The following is a 20,753-nucleotide window of genomic DNA, read 5'->3' as shown; positions in this document are numbered from 1 at the left end:
GCCAGGCTCCGGCCAACCAGGTTTTCTTTTCGAGCCAACTCTGCCTCTGTTCATGCTGACACCGCTACCCCTGGCCTCGGCTCATCGGAGAGCGGCCGAGGGGTTCCTTTAACTGAGCAAGAGAAGCCTCGGGCAGCAAGGCTGACCGAGCCGAGGGACTCCTACGCCTCCGGGATACGGATACCTCACTCGTCACCTTTACATGGGGCGACTCACGCTTGGTGAAGCGGTTCAGACAACCAACAGGCGAGTCTTAGTGCTCGAAAGTGAGGAAAAAACACGGCTCCGTGCCGAGATTACATACATGTTCAGGCCTCGACAGCCACAATGAACAAAAACACTGGCATTCGAAGTGCCATTACAAACGGAACTCCGGTTCCACCTCCGCAGGTATGAACAACCCCACGCGACTGGGGGGCCTGCGGAGCAACAGAAGACCGACGAACGGCTCGTCGTCGCCCGCCCCAGCAGCGGCGACGATGAAGACTTCTGCTCCGGGGGGCCGAACAGCAGCAATGATGACCTCAGGGCGGATGCTGCTGCTAGGAGGCCCCTACCCGTGCCCAAACTCATGAGGCAAGGACGGGCAAAAGGCCGTAGAGTTGGAGGTCGGTCCGCGGGTGGCGCCGGCAAGCTCGTCGGCGGCGGAACCTCTTCCAGCTGCCGTGGCGGAAGGCGGCACCGAGAGCGGCTCCGAAGCCGCTCGGCTCAGAGAGCCGGGCACGCTGCAGCTACCAGCGCCACGGACGACTCCCGCCCTTCCCCCCGATCACTGAGGGAAGCAGCGGGCCACCGCACACGCAGGGGCCGACCCCAACTCGGCACACTCCCCTCCCCAGCCCTGGTGATGAAAATCCTTGAGGCTGAGGGAGGGGCAGAGGCCGCGGCTCGGTTCGCTCTCCCCCGCCATCGAACTGGAGGTCACCATCTTGGGTGACAGCCAGCGGAGGGGTGCAGCCGGGCTGCATGATGAAAATCCTTGAAGCCGAACGATGGCTGAAAGGTACCAACTCCCGTGGAGTTGCGTTCCTCCAACGACGAAGCGGAAAGACGGCGGGAATCCCCCAGCCGGGGGCTTGGAAGGTGGAAAGACACGATGCATAAGGGAGCGCGAAGACATGGTCGCCTTCTAAGGGGGTCACCCTCCTTTTAAAGGCGACTCCCCTTACTTGCGTCCCCAGCTGTCGCGGGCTGAGTCTTCTCCAACACGCTCCAAGGTCCTCCTCCTACGACGCGGGGGCCGGGTCCCACACGTCATGCAAGCCGGCTCAGAGCAGAAGAAGCCAAACCGCCGTGCGCGGTGCGTACAACCGCCCAGCGGTTACGAGCGACCCTCCACTTTTGCCCAGACCAGCGGGCGAAAGGGCGGGCAGCCATGCAGGCGACATGCAACCGCGCCAAGTGGGCGCACTTCTCCGACTCCCAACACGCCCGGCATGGGGGCCCAGGCCCACGCGTCATGCAACCGGCTCGCCGAATGCTTCGCGCATGCAACTGCACCGCCACTTGCGCCACCACCGCGCCTCCTCGACTGCGGAACCAATGCCGCGACTCGAGGCGACCCAGCAGCGCCAGCCTGGCGCGACGGTCAATGCGGCCAAAAATGGGCCGGCAGTAATGACGATGGCAGGCGGGCAGGAGCAGCGGTCACGACGTCAGCCAAGCTCACGTCCCATCCGGGGGCAGCGAGAGAACCCTCTCTCACGGCGTGAAGACAACGCGCCTGTGTTCCGTTCCTCGAACGGCTCTCGCACGCGCAACGACCGCCCCGCCAACCACTCGCCCCGTCGCATTAACTTCGCGGCGAGACAGGCGGCGCCTCTGGCAGGAGAAGCGGGCGACGCTTCGCCTTCGCCATAATGACCGCGTCAAAAAAGGTACGCCGCATCGATTCGATTTCGTATCCTTTTCCTTTTTCCCTCTTTCTCTCTCTTGCAACAGGGACCGGGAAAGGGGGATACCCCGAAAGGGATCCTTCCCCGTGAAGGAACCAGACTCCGAGCCTCCCTACTGATCAGAGGTTCGAAGGCTGGCCCCTCGGAAGGGTTCGACAGCCGCCTCAGGTCGCGTGGGCCCTACACCCACTCTAGGTCAGAGGTTCGAAGGCCGGCCCCTCGGAAGGGTTCAACGGTCGCCTCAGGCTACTCGGGCTCCGCGCCCACTACTGATCAGGGGTTCGAAGGCTGGCCCCCGAAGGGTTCACAGTCGCCTCAGACACAGAGCGAGGGATGACCATGGTTACGTTCGATACATAACCAAGGCTCGGGCTGCGCTCCCAAGGTACCCTAGGACATTTCCGAGACCAGCGGGAACGATCTTGTAACGGAATCCCATCAGAGGGAGGCATCGAGCCCTCGGACCCCGTCGTCAGGGGACCGGGTCCGGCAGATCACCCGCAGGTACTTTTGGGCGTGCCTCTGGGCCCCTAGCCGACCACGAACGAATGGGGCACGGACGTCCACTCGGATTACCCGCCTGCAGCTCACCGGAGACACCATGTTCGGCGCCCATCGAGGGCAACATGGCGCTCTCCCCCCTCCTCCTTGCGGAAAGGCGACGCAGGGGCGTATATAAAAAAGTCGAGTCTGTCCCTGATCGCCCTCTCGCCCTGTGCAAAGGCTCGGGGGCTGCTCTCGCAAACCCAGCTCCGGCCGAACCGTTGACAGCGTCAACATACCAGCCCGAGAACTTGGGACCCGACCGTACACTCGGGCTACGACCAGCTCGCATGAGGGAACGATCAGACCAGCCGAAGCATTACGCGAGGCATTAAGACCTCGAAGGAGTGAAACCACTCCTCCGAGGCCTCGGGGGCTACACCCGGCGGGTGCGCTCGTGCGCACCCACCGGAACAAAACGCAACCGAGAAAGGCTGGTCCCCTTGCAAAAAAGTGCGACGAAAGCCTCCAAGCGAGTGCTAACACTCCCTTCGAGGCTCGGGGGCTACTGTCGGGGACCATAATTAGGGGTACCCTCAAGGCTCCTAATTCTCAACTGGTAACCCCCATCAGCATAAAGCTGCAAAGGCCTGATGGGTGCGATTAAGTCAGGGATCAGTCCATTCAAGGGACTCGATCACGCCTCGCCCGAGCCTAGCCTCGGACAAGGGCAGCCGACCCCGAAGGATTTCCGTCTCGCCCGAGGCCCCCCTCCAGCAGCGAATATATTTCCGGCTCGCCCGAGGCCCTGTCTTCGCCAAGAAGCAACCCTGACCAAATCGCCGCACCGACCGACCAAATCGCAGGAGCATTTAATACAAAGGTGGCCTGACACCTTTATCCTGGCGCGCGCCCCCCAGCAGGCAGAGCCGAAGTGACCGCCGTCACTTCGCCGCTCCACTGACTGGCCTGACAGAAGGACAGCGCCGCCTGCGCCACTCCGACTGCGGTGCCACTTGACAGAGTGAGACTGACAGGCAGTCAGGCCCGGCCGAAGGCACCATAGGAAGCTCCGCTTCGCCCAACCCAGGGCTCGGACTCGGGCTAAGTCCCAGAAGACGGCGAACTCCGCTCCGCCCGACCCAGGGCTCGGACTCGGGCTAAGTCCCGGAAGACGGCGAACTCCGCTCCGCCCGACCCAGGGCTCGGACTTGGGCTAAGTCCCGGAAGACGGCGAACTTCACTCCGCCCGACCCAGGGCTCGGACTCGGGCTAAGTCCCGGAAGACGGCGAACTCCGCTCCGCCCGACCCAGGGCTCGGACTCGGGCTAAGTCCCGGAAGACGGCGAACTCCGCTCCGCCCGACCCAGGGCTCGGACTCGGGCTAAGTCCCGGAAGACGGCGAACTCCGCTCCGCCCGACCCAGGGCTCGGACTTGGGCTCAGCCCCAGAAGACGATGAACTCCGCTCCGCCCGACCCCAGGGCTCGAACTCCGCCCTGGCCTCAGCCGACGGCCTCCGCCTCGCCCGACCCAGGGGCTCAGACTCGACCTCGGCCACGGAAGATAGACTCGACCTCGGCTTCGGAGGAGCTTCCACATCGCCCAACCTAGGGCGCAGACCAGCCACGTCAACAGGAGGCGCCATCATCACCCTACCCCGAGCTGACTCGGGCCGCATGGAACAAGACCGACGTCCCATCTGGCTCGCTCCGCCAGATGGGCAATGATGGCGCCCCGCATACTCTGTGACGACGGCGGCTCTCAGCCCCCTTACGAAAGCAAGAGGACGTCAGCAAGGACTCGACAGCCCCGACAGCTGTCCCTCCGCCAGGCTCCAGCACTCCTCCGACGACCACGACATCACACCAGCTGGGTGCCAAAATCTCTCCGGCTGCCACGACGGCATGTACTTAGGGCGCTAGCTCTCCTCCGCTAGACACGTAGCACTCTACTACACCCCCCATTGTACACCTGGATCCTCTCCTTACGCCTATAAAAGGAAGGACCAGGGCCCTCTTAGAGAGGGTTGGCCACGCGGGGACGAGGACGAGACAGGCGCTCGCTTGAAGCCGCTCGCTCCCTCTCCTGCGTGGACGCTTGTAACCCCCTACTGCAAGCGCACCCGACCTGGGCGCGGGACGAACACAAAGGCCGCGGGATTCCCACCTCTCTCACGCCGGTCTCCGGCCGCCTCGCTTTCCCCCCTTCGCGCTCGCCCTCGCGCTCGACCCATCTGGGCTGGGGCACGCGGCGACATTCACTCGTCGGCTCAGGGACCCCCCGGTCTCGGAACGCCGACAGGTGGCATGCCTGGTAAATCCTCGGGAAACACATCCGAGAATTTTGATACTACTTTGATAGCTTCCAGCGGATTGACTTCCTCCCTATGGGCAGTGATTTGGTGACAGCTTCCTTTCCTTGGTCCAGACAAGACCAACTCCGCCAACACTTCCTCTCCTGACAAGGATACTAACTTCACAGTCCTCTTGTCACAGCTAAGGCTTGCTTAATATTTGGTCAGCCAATTCATCCCTAAGATGACATCTATGTCTACATTCCGGGTACCCATTACTATCAGATCAGCGGGAACTCTATCCCCCTTATTTGGACTCTTGCACTGGGGCAAAATTTATCTGTTTGGGTCCTCCCACCAATTGAACTAACCCTCATAGGTGGGTACATGAGTGCTACTGGTATGTTGTGTGTTTCTACCCATGATGCAGTCACAAAAGAATGCATTGCTCTAGTATCAAATAACACATTTGCAGAATGAGATTCGACTGAGAACATACCTAGTGCCACTCCTAGGGTCTCCTGAACTGTGTCGGCCTTCAGGTGGTTCACCTTTCCATACTGGGCACAAGGCTGTCCACGGTTGTTTGCTCCGTGTTGAGGTGCATTTTGTCTTGCAGGGGCATTGGGAGCTGACTGATGTTGAATTGTTTTCTTTGGGCAATGAGTCGCCCAATGACCTTGTTCCCCACAGTGGAAACATCTGCAACCTCCTCCTTGTGTTGGAGCTGCTTGGTTGCTCTGATTGGTTGCTGGGGCAAGAAGGCGAGGTGCCTGGTTGTTCTGTTGCTGATACTGGTTTTCTCCCTGCTAGTTGCTCTGGCGGTACTACTGCTGCTGGTGAGGGAACTGCCTCTGAAACTGCTATCTTCACGAGCTCTAGTTTCCGCACCTCTTCTCGGACATCATATTTGACTCTTTTTTGCAGTTGACGTAGGATATACTATGCTACAACTTTTGTTATTCTTTGTGCCCTCATGATTAAGCATATGATGCCTGCTTGGCAAATGAAAGCTTTGGATTGTCTTTGGTGGTGGGTAACATATGAGAGCCTTAGGATTCATGTAAGAGAAATTTCTTTCAGACGAACAGAAAAAAAGACTTTATAGATTATTGGTTATCCACCAGATAGAAACTGTATCGACTTTGTAGGTGTGCCATAGAGGCAAGAATAATATATATTGTGGATGTATCTTGGATTTTATACCTTGAACTTTTTCTACGCTGATGAGGTGTTGCCTTGCATTTTCAGACATGATTAGTGGGTATTTATAGGTGAACTGCATTATGCAGGGACATGTCAGATGTGCATCGAATTTAGATTTAAAGGTATTTTTTCCTTTCTCACATATAATTTTGCTGTAGGACATGGAGATTTACTTTGGGTCTCCTGAAGAAAAAAAAACTTTCACGGTTGTAATTTGTAATCATGAAAAACTTTGGTAACTCTAAAGATTTATGTTAGATTCAGACTAAAACATGTTTCTTATTATAACTTTATCGATGAACAACATAATCACCATCTGTGTCATTACTAAATCTTTCTGCAAAGCACATCCAACACTGCTTACTCTTACATCCCAACGAAATATGATTAACTTGGTATCTGGACTATAACATTTTAAACTGCCTGATTTCTATCCTAAGTTTCATTTGGAACAATGTTTAACCACTTATCTAAATAAGCATTTCATGTAGATTGGTGCTTAATTCACAATTAGTTCCCAACCCGATTGTGGTTGAAGTTAGGACAATATTTTTCCCTAAAAGTGATCTGCTTGTATGATTATTCTGGTTATGGGAGATCTATAAGGAAGTTATCTTTTGCCCTTTTATTTTGGTTGCTTAACTAAAAACTTATGTAGCAACTATAATCTTCTTGCTAATCATATCTTAATAGATAGTTTATTCTTCAATTGAACAACCCATTGGGTGTAATATATAATCTTATATGGTCAATCTATTACAAGGGGTACAACCATTGATCTTGCTTCGCGGTTGCCAGACATAAGAGTCGGTTTTTGCGTAGTCTGATATTTAAACTAGAATAAGATTAATATATCTGGTTAAGCAGACATTTTCATTTAACATTTACAAGGTATGTTTTTTTGGAATCGTTGCTAGACTACTAAATAACTGATATATTTTATCTCCTTGCTTTAAAGCATCGATAAAATTGACTTTGTCTGGTGCTTTTCATACATGTGAGTTCTAATATCGCGCGCCAAATGTCAGAGAGGAAATCTCCGGCCGGGTGGCGGAGTGCACCCGCCCTAAATCCTAAGATGAGGAAGGGCCTAAGCGTTTTGCTTGTTAGTCGGAAAGATGGGATGAACACAAGAACGCACAAGGATTTAGAATGGTTCGGGCCGCCGGAGCGTAACACCCTACTCCACTGTGTGATGTATTGCTTGAGAGCTTGTATGAACTTGTGAGTGACTGAGTGAGCCTAAGATTGGATCTGTCTTGTGACGCCGCATGCCTCCCCTTTTATAGCTGAAGGAGGGCATGCACAAAGGTACTGAGCCCCGACATGTGGGCCCAAGGACATAATGAATATAGCACTTGGAGCTACAAATGTTGTTGCTGGGGCAATCTTCTTGCGCTCTGCCATCCGAGATCTTCATATCCTTGACGCACAGAGGAAGCTTCTTGCAGAAGCGATGATGAGCACAGTGCACCGCATGGCACGGGTGCACTGTTTGCTAACAGACTGGACAGGCGCGCCGTCTGCCAGCGGATTGGACAGGACACATTCAATGTTGAGAGGGCACGTCGCCCATCAGTGTGGTGGCAGGCGGTGCGTCCTCTCCGCAATAAATGTAAAGGTTGCGCTGCTTTTAGGGGTCTTACGTCAGGCCCGGCCCGTTGGCTTATGTCACGGGCCACAAGCCACGCGGCAGCAGCGGGTCTCTGCCTGAGCAAGGAGCGTAGGGCAAGGCCTAGACACGTGCCAACACCGGACCCTTACTCATGCCGGGGTCCTCCTCGTCTCGGGATCTTGCCAAGGCCCGGACCTTACTCGGAGGGACCTGTGGCCCACCCGAGGGACCAGACACGCCTTCTTGGGAGCTCCAGATTTGTATGTACAGGGGTCCAGTGTCCTTCTGTTGCGGTTAGACCCAATGATGCATCCTGGGATGTATCATCTTTCCTTGCCACGTGGCGCCCTTGGACCTGCCTATGTGGCGGGGTCGGGTGCCGTTCTGCATGTGGCCTGGAGACGTCGTACGTGTACAACGTCTTCATACTGTAGAAGAGGGTACCCCTGATTCAGGGTACCGACAGTGGCCCCCGGGCCCGCCTCACAGAAGGATGCGAGCCTGCATGTGGGGCCAGAGTCTGATTGGCAGTTGGCCTGCTGCTACTACGCACCTATTGACGCAATTACTGCCGACCGCCTACGGTCATGCCGACTGCTACGCCTATTCCCACGGTTGACCGGCCCGTGATCTTCGTACTTAATGTTACTGTTGGGCCATGCGCGGGGTGCCTCGAGTCGCTGCACTGGTTCTGAAAACTTATCTTTTCAATCCTCTGCGACGGCCCCGAGAAGGCGTGGCATTGGCGTGAGCGGCGGTGCGATTTTTCCGCACCCGATAGTCGACGCGCTGGTTGCATGACATGTGGGCCTGGGCCCCCATGTTGGGCCGCTGGTTGCAGCGAAGCTGAGGGGGCGCACAATCGCGGGGCGGTTGTACGCTTCTTGCGTGGCGGTTCGCCTTTTCGACCGCTGGTTTCGGTGAAGATGAAGGGGCGTATAACCGCGGGGCGGTTGCATGCTCCTTGTGCGGTGGTTCGCCTTCTTCGTGCCTCGGGTTAGCCTGCATGACATGTGGGGCCTGGCCCCGTGTCATAGGGTGGGAACCCTAGCGCTCGTCGGGGGAGACTTTGCCCGTGACGCTTCAGGACGCGAGTGAGGAAATCTGCCTTTAAAAAGGGGTCGATCTCCCAGGCAATAGCCATGCCTCGCTCCTTTTGCATTCATCACGCCCTTCCGCCTTCCGAGCCTCCAGATGGGGTGCGCCGGTGTTCTCTGGAGGGATCCGCGTCAGGGCCGCCCCCTCCGGTGATCCCACCGCCGGAGAGCTCGCGCTCGTGGTGGTGCTGCCGATCTTGTCTTCTTCTTGCTGTTGTTAGAGGAGCGCAACCCCGTGGGGGTTGGCGCTCTTCCAACATCACTCGGCTTCAAGGATTTTCATCACGCAGCCCGGCTGCAATCTCCCGCCAGTGGTCACCTAGAGGGATGACCACCAGCCTTGTGGTGGGCAGAAGCAAGCCGGGCTGCGGCCTCCCCCCTGCCCTCAGCTTCAAGGATGTTCATCATCCATGCTGGGGAGGGGAGCGAGCCGAGTTGGGGCCCCGCCTTCCGCATGGGCTGGCGGCCCACTTCTTCCTCCAACATTCGGGGGAGAAGGGCGTTCGCCAGCCTTGCGAAGGAGGTGAACTTCGGGTACGCGGGGCCGGCCGTCTGCAGGCGCCGCCAGCCACCGCGTGCCCAATGCCTCGGCTTGGGGGCTTCGACGCCGCCTCCGATGCTGCCTCTTGCTGCCTGGTCGGGGCGTGGTTGTCCGCCCACCGCACGGGCGACAGTCGCGCCGTGCGCAGGTCGGCCACATCCACGGTTTCTCTTGCGCCGCTGGCCGCACTGGGGGGTCGTACAAGACGTCGTACGCCGCGGGGGTGGCGACCGCGTTCTTGGATGGTCTTGTCCTCACTCCACAGGAGGACGGGAGCGAGGACCTCTTCGCACGTGCTGAGGCAACCGCCGCCCACCGGTGCAGAGGTGGCCGCTGTCGTCAGTGCTGAGGTGGTCGTCGCCGCTGGTGAGGCTACCCGTTGCAGAGGTGGTTGCCTCCACTGGCGAGACCATCAGCGCCACCTGCCGCCGAGCCTCCAACTCTTTGGCTTTAATGGCCTCATTGTCGCCCCCGTAGGAAGACGGGGGCGAGGACCTTTTCGCAATGGCGCACGTGCTGAGGTGATCGCCATTGCTGGCGAGTCGTCGGTGCAGAGGTGGTCGTCGTCGTCGGTGCTGAGGTGGTCGCCTCCGCTGGCGAGCCACTCAGAGCTAGCTATCCCGCGGCCCTACTGGTGTGGAGGTAGTTCATACCTGTAGAGTAGAGATGGAGCTAGGGCTCCGCTTGGAAACAGATGTAATACTTTCGCTTTTTGTAAGGTACTTAAAGGTACTATTTATTAAGCAGTATAGCACTTATCTATTTTCAACTTGTTTCTGTTGTGTGTGATATTGTTGACTCCTCCCTGGTACCTGACCCCCCGCCTGGGATGCAGGCTTGGTGTGTTGAGGTTGGATACCAGCGTATCTGAGAAGGTAGTCAACAACTCTCGGGAGGCAACCTCGCCGGGATTTGGATCTGTACACAACTTCAGCTAGGGAACGTTAGTAGTACACCCATAGGGTTCCCTGTCTGATACTAGCCATCCTTTGATACATGCTCGGGACTCACATGTTTTAGTCCGGGTGGCCAAGTTGCGTGTCCGGACCCCCTTAGGTCATGGTTCTAGATACTAGGACACTTGTCGCAGGGTGGTGGAGCGTGCAGGCCCACGGTACGGGACCAGGCTGAGCGGCTACACGGGCTCCGGACCACCCAAGGAGACTAATGTCCATTCTCTAGCTCCGGACCCGAGGTTGTCGGACGCACAGGACTTATAGCCTCAAATACTAGGTACCTGTCACGGAGTGGTGGAGTGTGCAGGCTTTCGGGTACGGAACCAGGCTAAGCGGCCACATAGGCTCTGGACCTCCCCATGGAATGGGGTCCCGTTCTCCAGGGCCGGCTTCCAGGCTGTCGGACCTCCCAACTTTCGTATCGGGGGCCCTAAACTGCGAGCATGGCTGCTCAATTCGGATGTCATCATGTCAGGACAGATGGGAACCGTACGGGTGGGTTAGATAAAAAGTGTTATCTGAAAAACTGCAAGGTAAAACTATGGAGCAGCGAGATGGAACTATCATAGAGGCTCAACTAAGGGGGTAGTTTTTCTTTATAACTCATCATGCATGGGTGTAGACCAACATACCGGGTTTATGGGGACAGACCCCACCGGGTTGTCGTACACGTAAGCGCTTCTTAGTTACAAAAAAGGGAAACTAACTCGACCCCTCAGACTTGCTCTATGGATAGAACTTACAGAGATGTTCCGGCATCGGGGTGAGGCACTCCTTCAGTCGTAGCTAGATGGTCACCCTCGGGTCGGGGCATTCCCGTTACCTTGAAGGGTCCTTCCCAGCTGGGGGAGAGTTGCGGAACCCTTCTTGGTTTGGTACTTGCCGTAGGGCTAGGTCCCGACCGTGGGTCCTCATCTGCATTTGACACGGGAGCCCTCGTCTTTGGCTGTGGCCATCCCTACGTGTACCTGTCGGAAGCCTGGACCCGTGGGGAATCCAGAAGGGTTACCGAAGGAAGGCAAGCTTCAGCTCCGTAGACTGGGGAACATGGGGTCCCTCTGGGGTCCTTCTAGTTGTCTCCACCGGAGTAGGACCCTTCAGCGAAGACATCCTTCAGGTCCCCCTCGGGTGACTGATACTCGAGGTCCCGTTCAGCCGCGGCTACCTCGTCGTCGTCCACCTTTTCTTTGCCAGGCCGGCGACGAGGTGGGGAGCCATCTTTGGAAGACTGCCCGCGCCGCTCACTGACACATTTTTTGAGGTCAATGATCTCGTGACACTCCGCGGCGGTGTGGCGACCGTTGGGGTGCACAGGGCATGAGCCACTGTTACCCCTCTGCGGTCGTGGACGTTTGTTGCGATCGCCTTGACCTCCAGTCGTGGCTGCGACAACCAGAGCGGTAGACCACTACTTCTGGTAGTCACGATCCTTCTTCCTCTTCTTCTTTCCGTCCCGAGGGACAGCACCCAAGCCACCCGACTGGGCAGCTCCGGTTTGTGGGGCCGTGTGCCATGCACGGCCTTCAGCGGCTCTGGCGCATTTATCAGCCAGAGCGAAGAGTGTAGGGACAGTTTCCACGTCATGTGTGGCCAACTTCTCCAGCATTTTCTCATCACGTACTCCCTGTCGGAAGGCAGTGATGATGGAAGCATCAGAAATGCGAGGTATAGTACCTCGCACCTTAGTGAAGCAGGAGATGAACTTCTAGAGAGTCTCCCCGGGGTCCTTCCTCACTGCATGGAGGTGGACCTCCACCCCGTGCTGCTGGTAAGCACTGGCGAAGTTTGCAACGAACCGTGCGCAGAGCTCTTCCCAGGAGTAAACTGACCCTAGGGTGAGGTTCATGAGCCAGGTCCGGGCAGGTCCAGACAAGGCAACATGAAAAAATGTTGCCATCACAGCGGTGTTTCCACCTGCTGTCGTGATGGCGGTGACGTACACCTGCAGGAATTTCGACGGGTTCGACGTTTTGTCGTATTTTTCTGGCAGGTGCGGCCGGAACTTAGGTGGCCATGACGCCGCGTGGAGATGATCCGCGAGAGCGGCGCAGCCTACGCCGGCCAAGGGGACACCCATTTGAGACCGGGTACCCATTGGTGTCTGCGGTGCAACCGCAGCGAAATCTTGATCGAGGTTGCGACCACCGATGTTTTGGCGGCGCTCGCGTGCCCTTTCCAAAGAGACCCGGGCATCCCCTCCCGCACGCCTGCGGTTGAGTTCTGCCCGGAGGTCGTTGGTTTGTGTGCCCCTTACTGAGGGTGAGCGCACAGATGCTGACGCCTCGTGTTGGCGCCGGGATGACCGTGTCCTCGATCTGGTCGAGGTAGAATGTGCCATACCGAGTAGTCGGTCGACATTGCCCCGCCATTGCTTCATGGCCCCCGGTGAGGCCGTGGAACTTGGAGGGTGTCGCAACAACTCCCTGGCTGCTGACAATGCTCATGGGGTCGCCCTCGATGGAGTTCAGGACGTCTGCGCAGTCATATGCTGTCGTGCAGCATGCACAGCAGCGGCGCCCTGCATTGGGCGGTTGGAAACTTGTGGCATGGAAGAAACAACTTCTTCTTCCACCAGGAAATCCATGGAAGTCTCGCGCGCGGTGTTCAACGATTTGCACCATCATGCTTGAGCAAGGAAACAAGCAAAAACCTAATGCCTAGCCCCCTACCGGGCTGCGGCCTCCCCCCTACCTGGCGCGCCAAATGTCGGAGAGGAAATCTTCGGCCGGGTGGCGGAGTGCACCCGCCCTAAATCCTAAGATGAGGAGGGGCCTAAGCGTTTTGCTTGTTAGTCGGAAAGATGGGATGAACACAAGAACGCACAAGGATTTAGAGTGGTTCGGGCCGCCGGAGCGTAACACCCTACTCCACTGTGTGATGTATTGCTTGAGAGCTTGTATGAACTTGTGAGTGACTGAGTGAGCCTAAGATTGGATCTGTCTTATGACGCCGCATGCCTCCCCTTTTATAGCTGAAGGAGGGCATGCACAAAGGTACTGAGCCCGACATGTGGGCCCAGGGACATAATGAATATAGCACTTGGAGCTACAAATGTTGCTGCTGGGGCAGTCTTCTTGCGCTCTGCCATCCGAGATCTTCATATCCTTGACGCGCAGAGGAAGCTTCTTGCAGAAGCGATGATGAGCATAGTGCATCGCATGGCACGGATGCACTATTTGCTAACAGACTGGACATGCGCGCCGTCTGCTAGACGACCCTGACGCCGTGTGGCAGCGGATTGGACAGGACACATTCAATGCTGAGAGGGCACGTCGCCTGTCAGTGTGGTGGCAGGCGGCGCGTCCTCTCCGCAATAAATGGAGAGGCTGCGCGGCTTTTAGGGGCCTTACGTCAGGCCCGGCCCGTTGGCTTATGTCACGGGCCACAAGCCACATGGCAGCAGCGGGTCTCTGCCTGAGCAAGGAGCGTAGGGCAAGGCCTGGACACGTGCCAGCACTGGACCCTTACTCATGCCGGGGTCGTCCTCGTCCTGGGATCTTGCCAAGGCCCGGACCTTACTCGGAGGGACCTAGGGCCCACCCGAGGGACCTGACACACCTTCTTGGGAACTCCGGATTTGTACGTACAGGGGTCCGGTGTCCTTCTGTTGCGGTCAGACCCAATGATGCATCCTGGGATGTATCATCTTTCCTTGCCACGTGGCGCCCTTGGACCTGCCTATGTGGCGGGGTCGGGTGCCGTTCTCCACGTGGCCTGGAAACGTCGTACGTGTACAACATCTTCATACTATAGAAGAGGGTACCCCTGATTCAGGGTACCGACAATGTCCCCTTAAAGTACTCATCATAAAGTTTCTATATGTATGTTTTATGTAAAGGTCTGAAAGACATTAGGCAGTTATTCAAACAAGATATTGAGTGTTGTGCAAGACTACACATGAGGTTCAACTTGATAGATGGTTTTCCAGTAACTATGGAGCAACAATGCTATGTATTTTATACCAACTTTTACCTATAAAAAACAAAGGTAGACAATAAAGATGTTCATATACTCATTAGTCAGCAATAGAGTCAAACTTATGAGCATAAGTTACAATTTGCCGTGCTTTGATCAGTACTGAAGCCCATAAACGAAGAAAAAGAATCATGCATATATTGAGAAGCATGATAATTTTATTCTTCACATAGTAACAACCATAACCCAAAAAGAAGTATTATAAATATTTAAAACTGCTACTTTTAGCTATATCTGAAAACCTTTATGCGTACTTTACGGCCTGATCTTACTAAGATTTTGATGTTTGCAAATTATATAAAACAGTCTCACCATTCAAAAGGTGCTTGGATGAAAGGAAAAAAATACTTGAATGAAGGTATTGGTCTATAAATTTTCAGACAGTTCAATCTGTGATAAATCCTGTGTATTCAACATCGTGTGTCCTAATCTCCCCTTATCAAAAATAGCATAGAAAAAAGAAGTGTAACACAAAATGCACAAAAAATCACTTTGCAATAATCACACGCACATCACCTATGTGCTGATGAAGGAGCAGTAGGGTGGTGCGGCTGCCTGCCGGCTGCCGCTATATACTAGTATACTACTAGCTACTAGTAGTACTTTTTGTGACACTCTGTATCCGTCCGCTATTCTATTGGTATTTATTAGTATTTCTTTCGAACAGAAGTAATGGGGGACCTCCTTTACTCATCACCCGTCGTCGCCTCCCTCTCCATCCCTTCCCTTCCCTTCCCTTCCCCGAGCAGCCAGCCAAGAACCGAACGAGAGAGAGAGAGAGTAGAAAGCGCGTAATGGGGAACCGGGCGTACGCGGCGGCAGCGAAGCCGGTTCCCGTACGCGCCGCCGTCCATGCTGCCGGGCGGCCGCGTGCCCCCTCCGCCGATGTACCGGCCGAAACCCGCGCAGGCGCGGCTGCCGGCGCCGCGGCGGCGCCTTCCCCTACTCGAGTTCGAATTAACAGTGGAATCCGATCCCAAAAGGTCCCTTGCTCATACTATTTTTTATATTTATCTTTATCCACGGTGCTAGATACCTTTATTTTAAATACCATTGTCCGTTATTTCCCTGTTCGAGATAGAATCGATCCCTATCTTACCAGATTTGAAGATATATTCGGACTTCGGAGATTAGAGCTGCGCAGATAGGTACGCCGTATCATTGATATAAATAGATCCCCTGAGTTGTCTTTGACTCTCGCGTCCTAACTCTTTCATCGTCTTGCTTGCCGCCGCCGTGGCCGATCTTCGCTGCCTGCCAGCCATGGAAGACTTTTGTGCGGTGTGCGCAGATACGCTGGAGTGGGTGGCCTATGGGTCGTGCGGGCACCGCGACGTGTGCTCCACATGCATCGTCCGCCTGCGTTTCGTGATGGGCGACAACAAGTGTTGCATCTGCAAGACCGTCTGCCCCTTCGTCTTTGTCACTAAGGTTAGCACCTCCAGCGTTTGATCTCTCCGGGGCGTGGGTGCGTTTATTGGATCTTGGGGTCATCTAGGGTTTCGGTTGTATTGCCACTTTGGCAGATTGGTTCGAAATAAGGGCTGTGGGGGACTGGGGTTAGGGGACGAGACCGGCAGTGTATCCTGGTGGTTTCCACGGCAGGGCAGTCAAGCCCTACCTGGCCTGGCCGCTGCCGGCCCATTCACAATGAGAATGTGGTGTGGGTATTGGTTGGGACTCTCTTTTCCTCTGGCAACATCATGGGGCTACCGCTACGCTTAGCAGGATACATCTCTTAGTATTGGTTGGTTAGCCGTTCGTCCGATTCTTCCATGTGCTGCAGCTGCACTGCATGCCTATGGGCCGGCACAGAGACCCAGCACCTGGTGCCATTGATTTCTCTGTGTTTGAAAACAATAAGATTGCATATGAATAGTATCCATGTGAATATAATTATACATTGTGTTTCCATTTCACAGGCCATGGGTAAATACACTAGAGTGATCACTGATTTCTCTGTGTTACCTGATGGGGTAAATGAGGGCAAAGCTGGGGATTTCTGGTACCATGAAGATACAAAGGCATACTTTGATGATGCGGACCACTACCGGATGATACGGACCATGTGTCAACTTTCCTGTAATGTTTGTGACAACGCAGAAGATCAGGTTGCTCAAGCAAAGCGCAAAAGCAAGTTCAGGAGCATTGAACAACTGAAGGGACATTTATACTGCGTGCATAGTTGATTTCATGGATTATGCTGTCAAATTTAGCATCAAACTTTAGACATGTTTTGAATAATCTAGAGCTGATTTTTCTTTGTTTCTATTTCATGCATAATGGTTTCTTTTTAGTTTATAGGCCTTTCATTGTGCATGTACAGTTCAGTGCAGTTTGTCTTGTCTATCAGTATATGACGCTGGTACCTATGCTATAGCTTACCTAGTGAGCTGTTATGTTACTGTACAATATATTTTGAAATTGAAAAATGTTGTTTCCTTCCTGTAGTTTTTTTGCTTAGTATAATGAGCAGAATTTATTCGTTTATGTATATAACATGGTTTAATTTAAAGATGTTTTCCAGAGTATGCATCTCAACCCACTACAGGCAATTGACATGAATAGCCTATTTGAACTATTTAAGCTGAATACCTAATTATTGCTTGCAACTAGCATGCTTGACATTGTGCTATCAGTTGCTAATTATGTGACTTGGCCATACGAGTGTTCACTAATTTTTTATTGGTCATTGTTGTCCTATAGTCAACATTGTAGAACCGGGGTCATGTAATTTACACTCTAAATTACACTTGCGATTTTTATATTCATGATTATTTATTGAAATGGTTTCGTGTGTTTTGAAGGTGTTCATTTGTGAACAAAAGCTTTATTCGAAGTCACAGTTAGCTCAGCATATGAAGACTGGCGACTCTGAAGTGGATGGCTCTGAGGTAGAGCGCAATGGTTTTGCTGGGCATCCAATGTGTGAGTTCTGCAGAAGTTCATTTTATGGAGATAGTGAGCTTTACATGCATATGTCTAGGGAACACTATTCTTGCCACATATGCAAGAGGTAGGTATACAACAACCTTTGTCCTTAGCTAAGCTTATGTAGCGATTTATCTGATGTGTTGAATTTGTGATTGTTGTTTATAGGCAGAACCCTGGTCGTGTTGAATATTTCGCGAACTATGAGGACATTGAGGTATGTTGTACCAAATTGATCTATTTATAGGCATCTATCTCTTATCCAACATATACGCGTTAAAACTATTTATAGGAAAGTGGTATGACTGCATTCTCATATATGCTCTTTCAATTAAATTCAGTTGCATTTTAGAGAAGATCATTTCCTATGTGAAGATGAAGCATGTTTGGAAAAGAAGTTTGTTGTCTTCCTGAGTAAAGCGCAGCTGAAGGCAAGTTGGAACAAGTTATTGGTTTGCTAATAATCATCAGCCATTAAGCACATGTACCAAGTTTTTTTGTTGGTTCTTATTGAGTAGTATATTTCAACAGAAGCATAATGCTATGGAGCACGGTGGGCGGATGTCTCGTTCTCAGAGGAATGCTGCACTTGAGGTGTGAACTTGGTTCTAGTATTTTCGTTTCCCATCATGGTTTTCCTCTATCCAATGTATCTGTTCTTGACTTCTTGGTAAAAGATTCACTATATTTTTGTGGTTAATTTATTTGGCTCATTTACACTAAGTTTTGTAATTTGCCCCTTTCAGACACCTAGCAGCTTTATATATCGCAGAAATGAGCAAGAACAACGGCGCGGCAGGGGCCGTAATGCTTTCCATGATGGATCTGATTGTCATATCTCATCGTCTGCAAATGCTTTCCATGATCGATCTGACTGTCATATCTCATCATCTGCAAATGCTTTCCATGATAAATCTGACTGCCATATCCCATCAACTGCACAAAAAGACCGGGCAGCTGCCGATGGCCATGCAGGGCGTCTTGACAATGTTTCAGAGTCGTTTCAGTCATTAAGTATTGGATCCAGTTCTAGGGAAGCTGAAGTTGGCGAAGGCTCGAGGACTGGACGAGTGCTGGAACAGTTGTCCTTCCGACCTCTTTCTGACCCGGATATTCCTGACAATAGTGTTGAAACCTCATTCCCTTCATTATCAGAGCAGCAATCCAGTCTCAATCAGAGTGCAAGGGACGCTCCGAGGCTTGGAGATGAGTCACTGTTCCCCCCTTTGACTGGGTCTAGTAACAAGATGAAGCAGCCTGTTTTTACGCCTAAGCGTCCTCGAACTTTTCCTGCTGCCGAGGATATCCATGCTGCAAAGATGCGCTATGCTCTGGGAATGAACGAGGACATGTACTCTGCGTTCAAAGAGATCGCTGGTGAATACCGTCGAGGTACCATAGATGCTTTTGAGTATCTTTCATATGTCGAGCAGTTCGGACTGTCGCACCTTGTTCCTGAGATGGTTAGGCTATTGCCTGATTCTCGAAAACAGAGGGAACTTGCTGATGCGCACTATACAAATACACGGTTGAAAAACCTCCAAGAAAATGGAAATAATAGGAATGGGGGATTCTTCTTATCAAAGAAGAAAAGCCTCCAAGAAAATGGAGGTGGAACTAGCAGAAAGTTCATGATATAGAAAGCACTGCTGATGGATGATGTGAACATGGCACAAGCAGATAACATTCAGGACACTGTAAGAAGGCTTCAATCAAACCATCTTGCTTAGAAAGGAGAAGCTGAGGTGTTGTCCAAGGATAGGTATCGATCTTCCATGGAGGTCCAACCGGCCGCCGCTGGACCTTCATCTAATCTGGATAGTGAAAGTCATCTAGTGCAACGGAGGAGGCAATAAGCAACCAAAGAAGACATCAAGGTTTCTAAGAGCTCGTTCAGGTGACAACTCGTTAGCCATGCTTGGTTTCAGACAGCCAAGTGCAAGCCCTGAATGTCCACAAAGGGAATTACAAGGTCCAGAGACGTGGTTGCCAGCGCGAGGTGCTTGGAAGACGAAGAATGGTGGGGGATAGAAACTCTTTTTGATCAATGGACGGAAGAGTCATTGCAACTGCATTTAGACGTGTCCATATACTTTAGTATTTTTTGAATTTTGAGATAAAGTCGTGGTATTGAAAAATATTATAGTTTTTCCCAAGTGTTTGGCTACCTTGTAAAAGCTCTCTTTTGAATACTATAATTTAGTAGTTCTATGGTTTAGTAGATACCATGGTATTTATTTTTGGAGTATTTAAAACTCCACTCCAATCTAAAATTTTTTTATCTATGACTGGCTTTTGGTATATATACATTAAATATCATGGTTTAAGATAGCTTGTCATATTTATTTATATTTACTAAATATCATGGTTTGTGATACTTTGCCTTCAAACAAGAATTGTTTGGAGTGTTATAAATAATACTATATTTATATCATGACATTTTAAAAACTAAAGTACTCTAAAACCTTGATTTTGAAATACTTTATTTTTAAACACGCCCCTAAACTGTCATTTTGAAATACTTTGTTTTTAAACACGCCCTTAAACTGTCATTTAGTCAGGTAAACAAAGGCTATCCATGTTTTTAAGGTGAATTAAACCCTCGGGCTGTTGAAACCGTTAAGACCGTCTGAACGGTTAAACATGATTAATAAAGTCGTTTGTTTACCTCTAAATTATGTAATCCATATTAAATAAGTTAAGAGACAAACAAACAATACAAATTATTAGGTGGATTATATAATCTAGATAACTATATTATGATAATTCATAGCTAGATTATTAGGTATTTATATAATCTATAAGTTGGATTATATAATTCTAGAGGAAAACAAGCAATGCCTAGAGACATGTTTGTTTTACTTCTTGAATATATAAGTTAGATTACGGTGAAAGGGTCAGAGAGTAAAACATCACTTTCCATGTGATTGGTTGCGTCATGATGGCAACCGGGTTCGACTTGGCCAGTAGCTGAGGAGACAGGATCATATGGTCAGGCTAGAATCATGCAACAGACTTTTGTTTGGTTGTTTGTATTAATGCATTCAGACTAAGTGTATCATTTGTTTGGTTATCCGCACCAAAATAAAGATGAGATAAAATAAATAAATAAATAAATCTTTAAAATTTACATAGCAAGTGTAATCTAGTTTTGTTCGTAAAAATATCAAGAACACAGATCTAAAATTGATTTAGTGATTAAATATTTCAATTAAAATATACAATGGAAAACAAAATAAAAAGTGCTCTAGGAATGCGTGCCAGACTAAGGATCTATGTAGTGGCCTGCTGGGTCTGTATGCACGCGGCCTGCTCCACCAGCTACGCTCCTCTCGCGCGTGTCTTCCTCTCGCGCGTGTCTGACGAGCCTGGCTGAGAAACTATTTTTGCATGTGTGGAGCCTGATTACGTTATGCAGGAAAATAAACAAGATATGCTTTAAGAATCCGCGGCTCCAAGAGCTCGGCAAACGCAGGAAACCAAACACACGGTTTGTGATTATAAATAACCCGAAATAAGCTACCTAATATTAACTTATTTCAATTTATTTGTGATCTAAAATGATATTTTATCCTCTAACTCTTTTACCATAATTCAACTTAAACACATTAAATTAACTTGGCAGGCAGACCGGAGTGGCAGCGCGACATGCAGAAAAAGTCTTGTCGGCTGCTTAGTGGCGGAGCTAGCAAGATGACACGTTGTGCCATGAACCACCATAGAATTTAAATTGTTATTATAATATCTCAATTGCTTATT

General features: G+C 51.7%; 1 protein-coding gene across 1 annotated transcript; it reads left to right on the top strand.

Annotated features, from left to right (window-relative positions):
• Positions 1 to 15,273: 15,273 nt before the first annotated feature.
• LOC100383358 (putative RING zinc finger domain superfamily protein) lies at positions 15,274 to 19,198 on the top strand. The gene is given in 6 exon segments (NM_001176014.1): positions 15,274 to 15,494; positions 15,986 to 17,079; positions 17,163 to 17,211; positions 17,336 to 17,425; positions 17,526 to 17,588; positions 17,741 to 19,198. Coding segments are annotated over 5 exon segments (1,326 nt in total). The 5' UTR covers positions 15,274 to 15,494; positions 15,986 to 16,849; the 3' UTR covers positions 18,635 to 19,198.
• The last annotated feature ends 1,555 nt before the right edge of the window (positions 19,199 to 20,753 follow it).

This window comes from Zea mays, chromosome 9 (assembly GCF_902167145.1).
Source record: "Zea mays cultivar B73 chromosome 9, Zm-B73-REFERENCE-NAM-5.0, whole genome shotgun sequence".
NCBI classification, from domain to species: domain Eukaryota; kingdom Viridiplantae; phylum Streptophyta; class Magnoliopsida; order Poales; family Poaceae; genus Zea; species Zea mays.
This window is presented reverse-complemented; position numbering and strand designations above follow the sequence as displayed.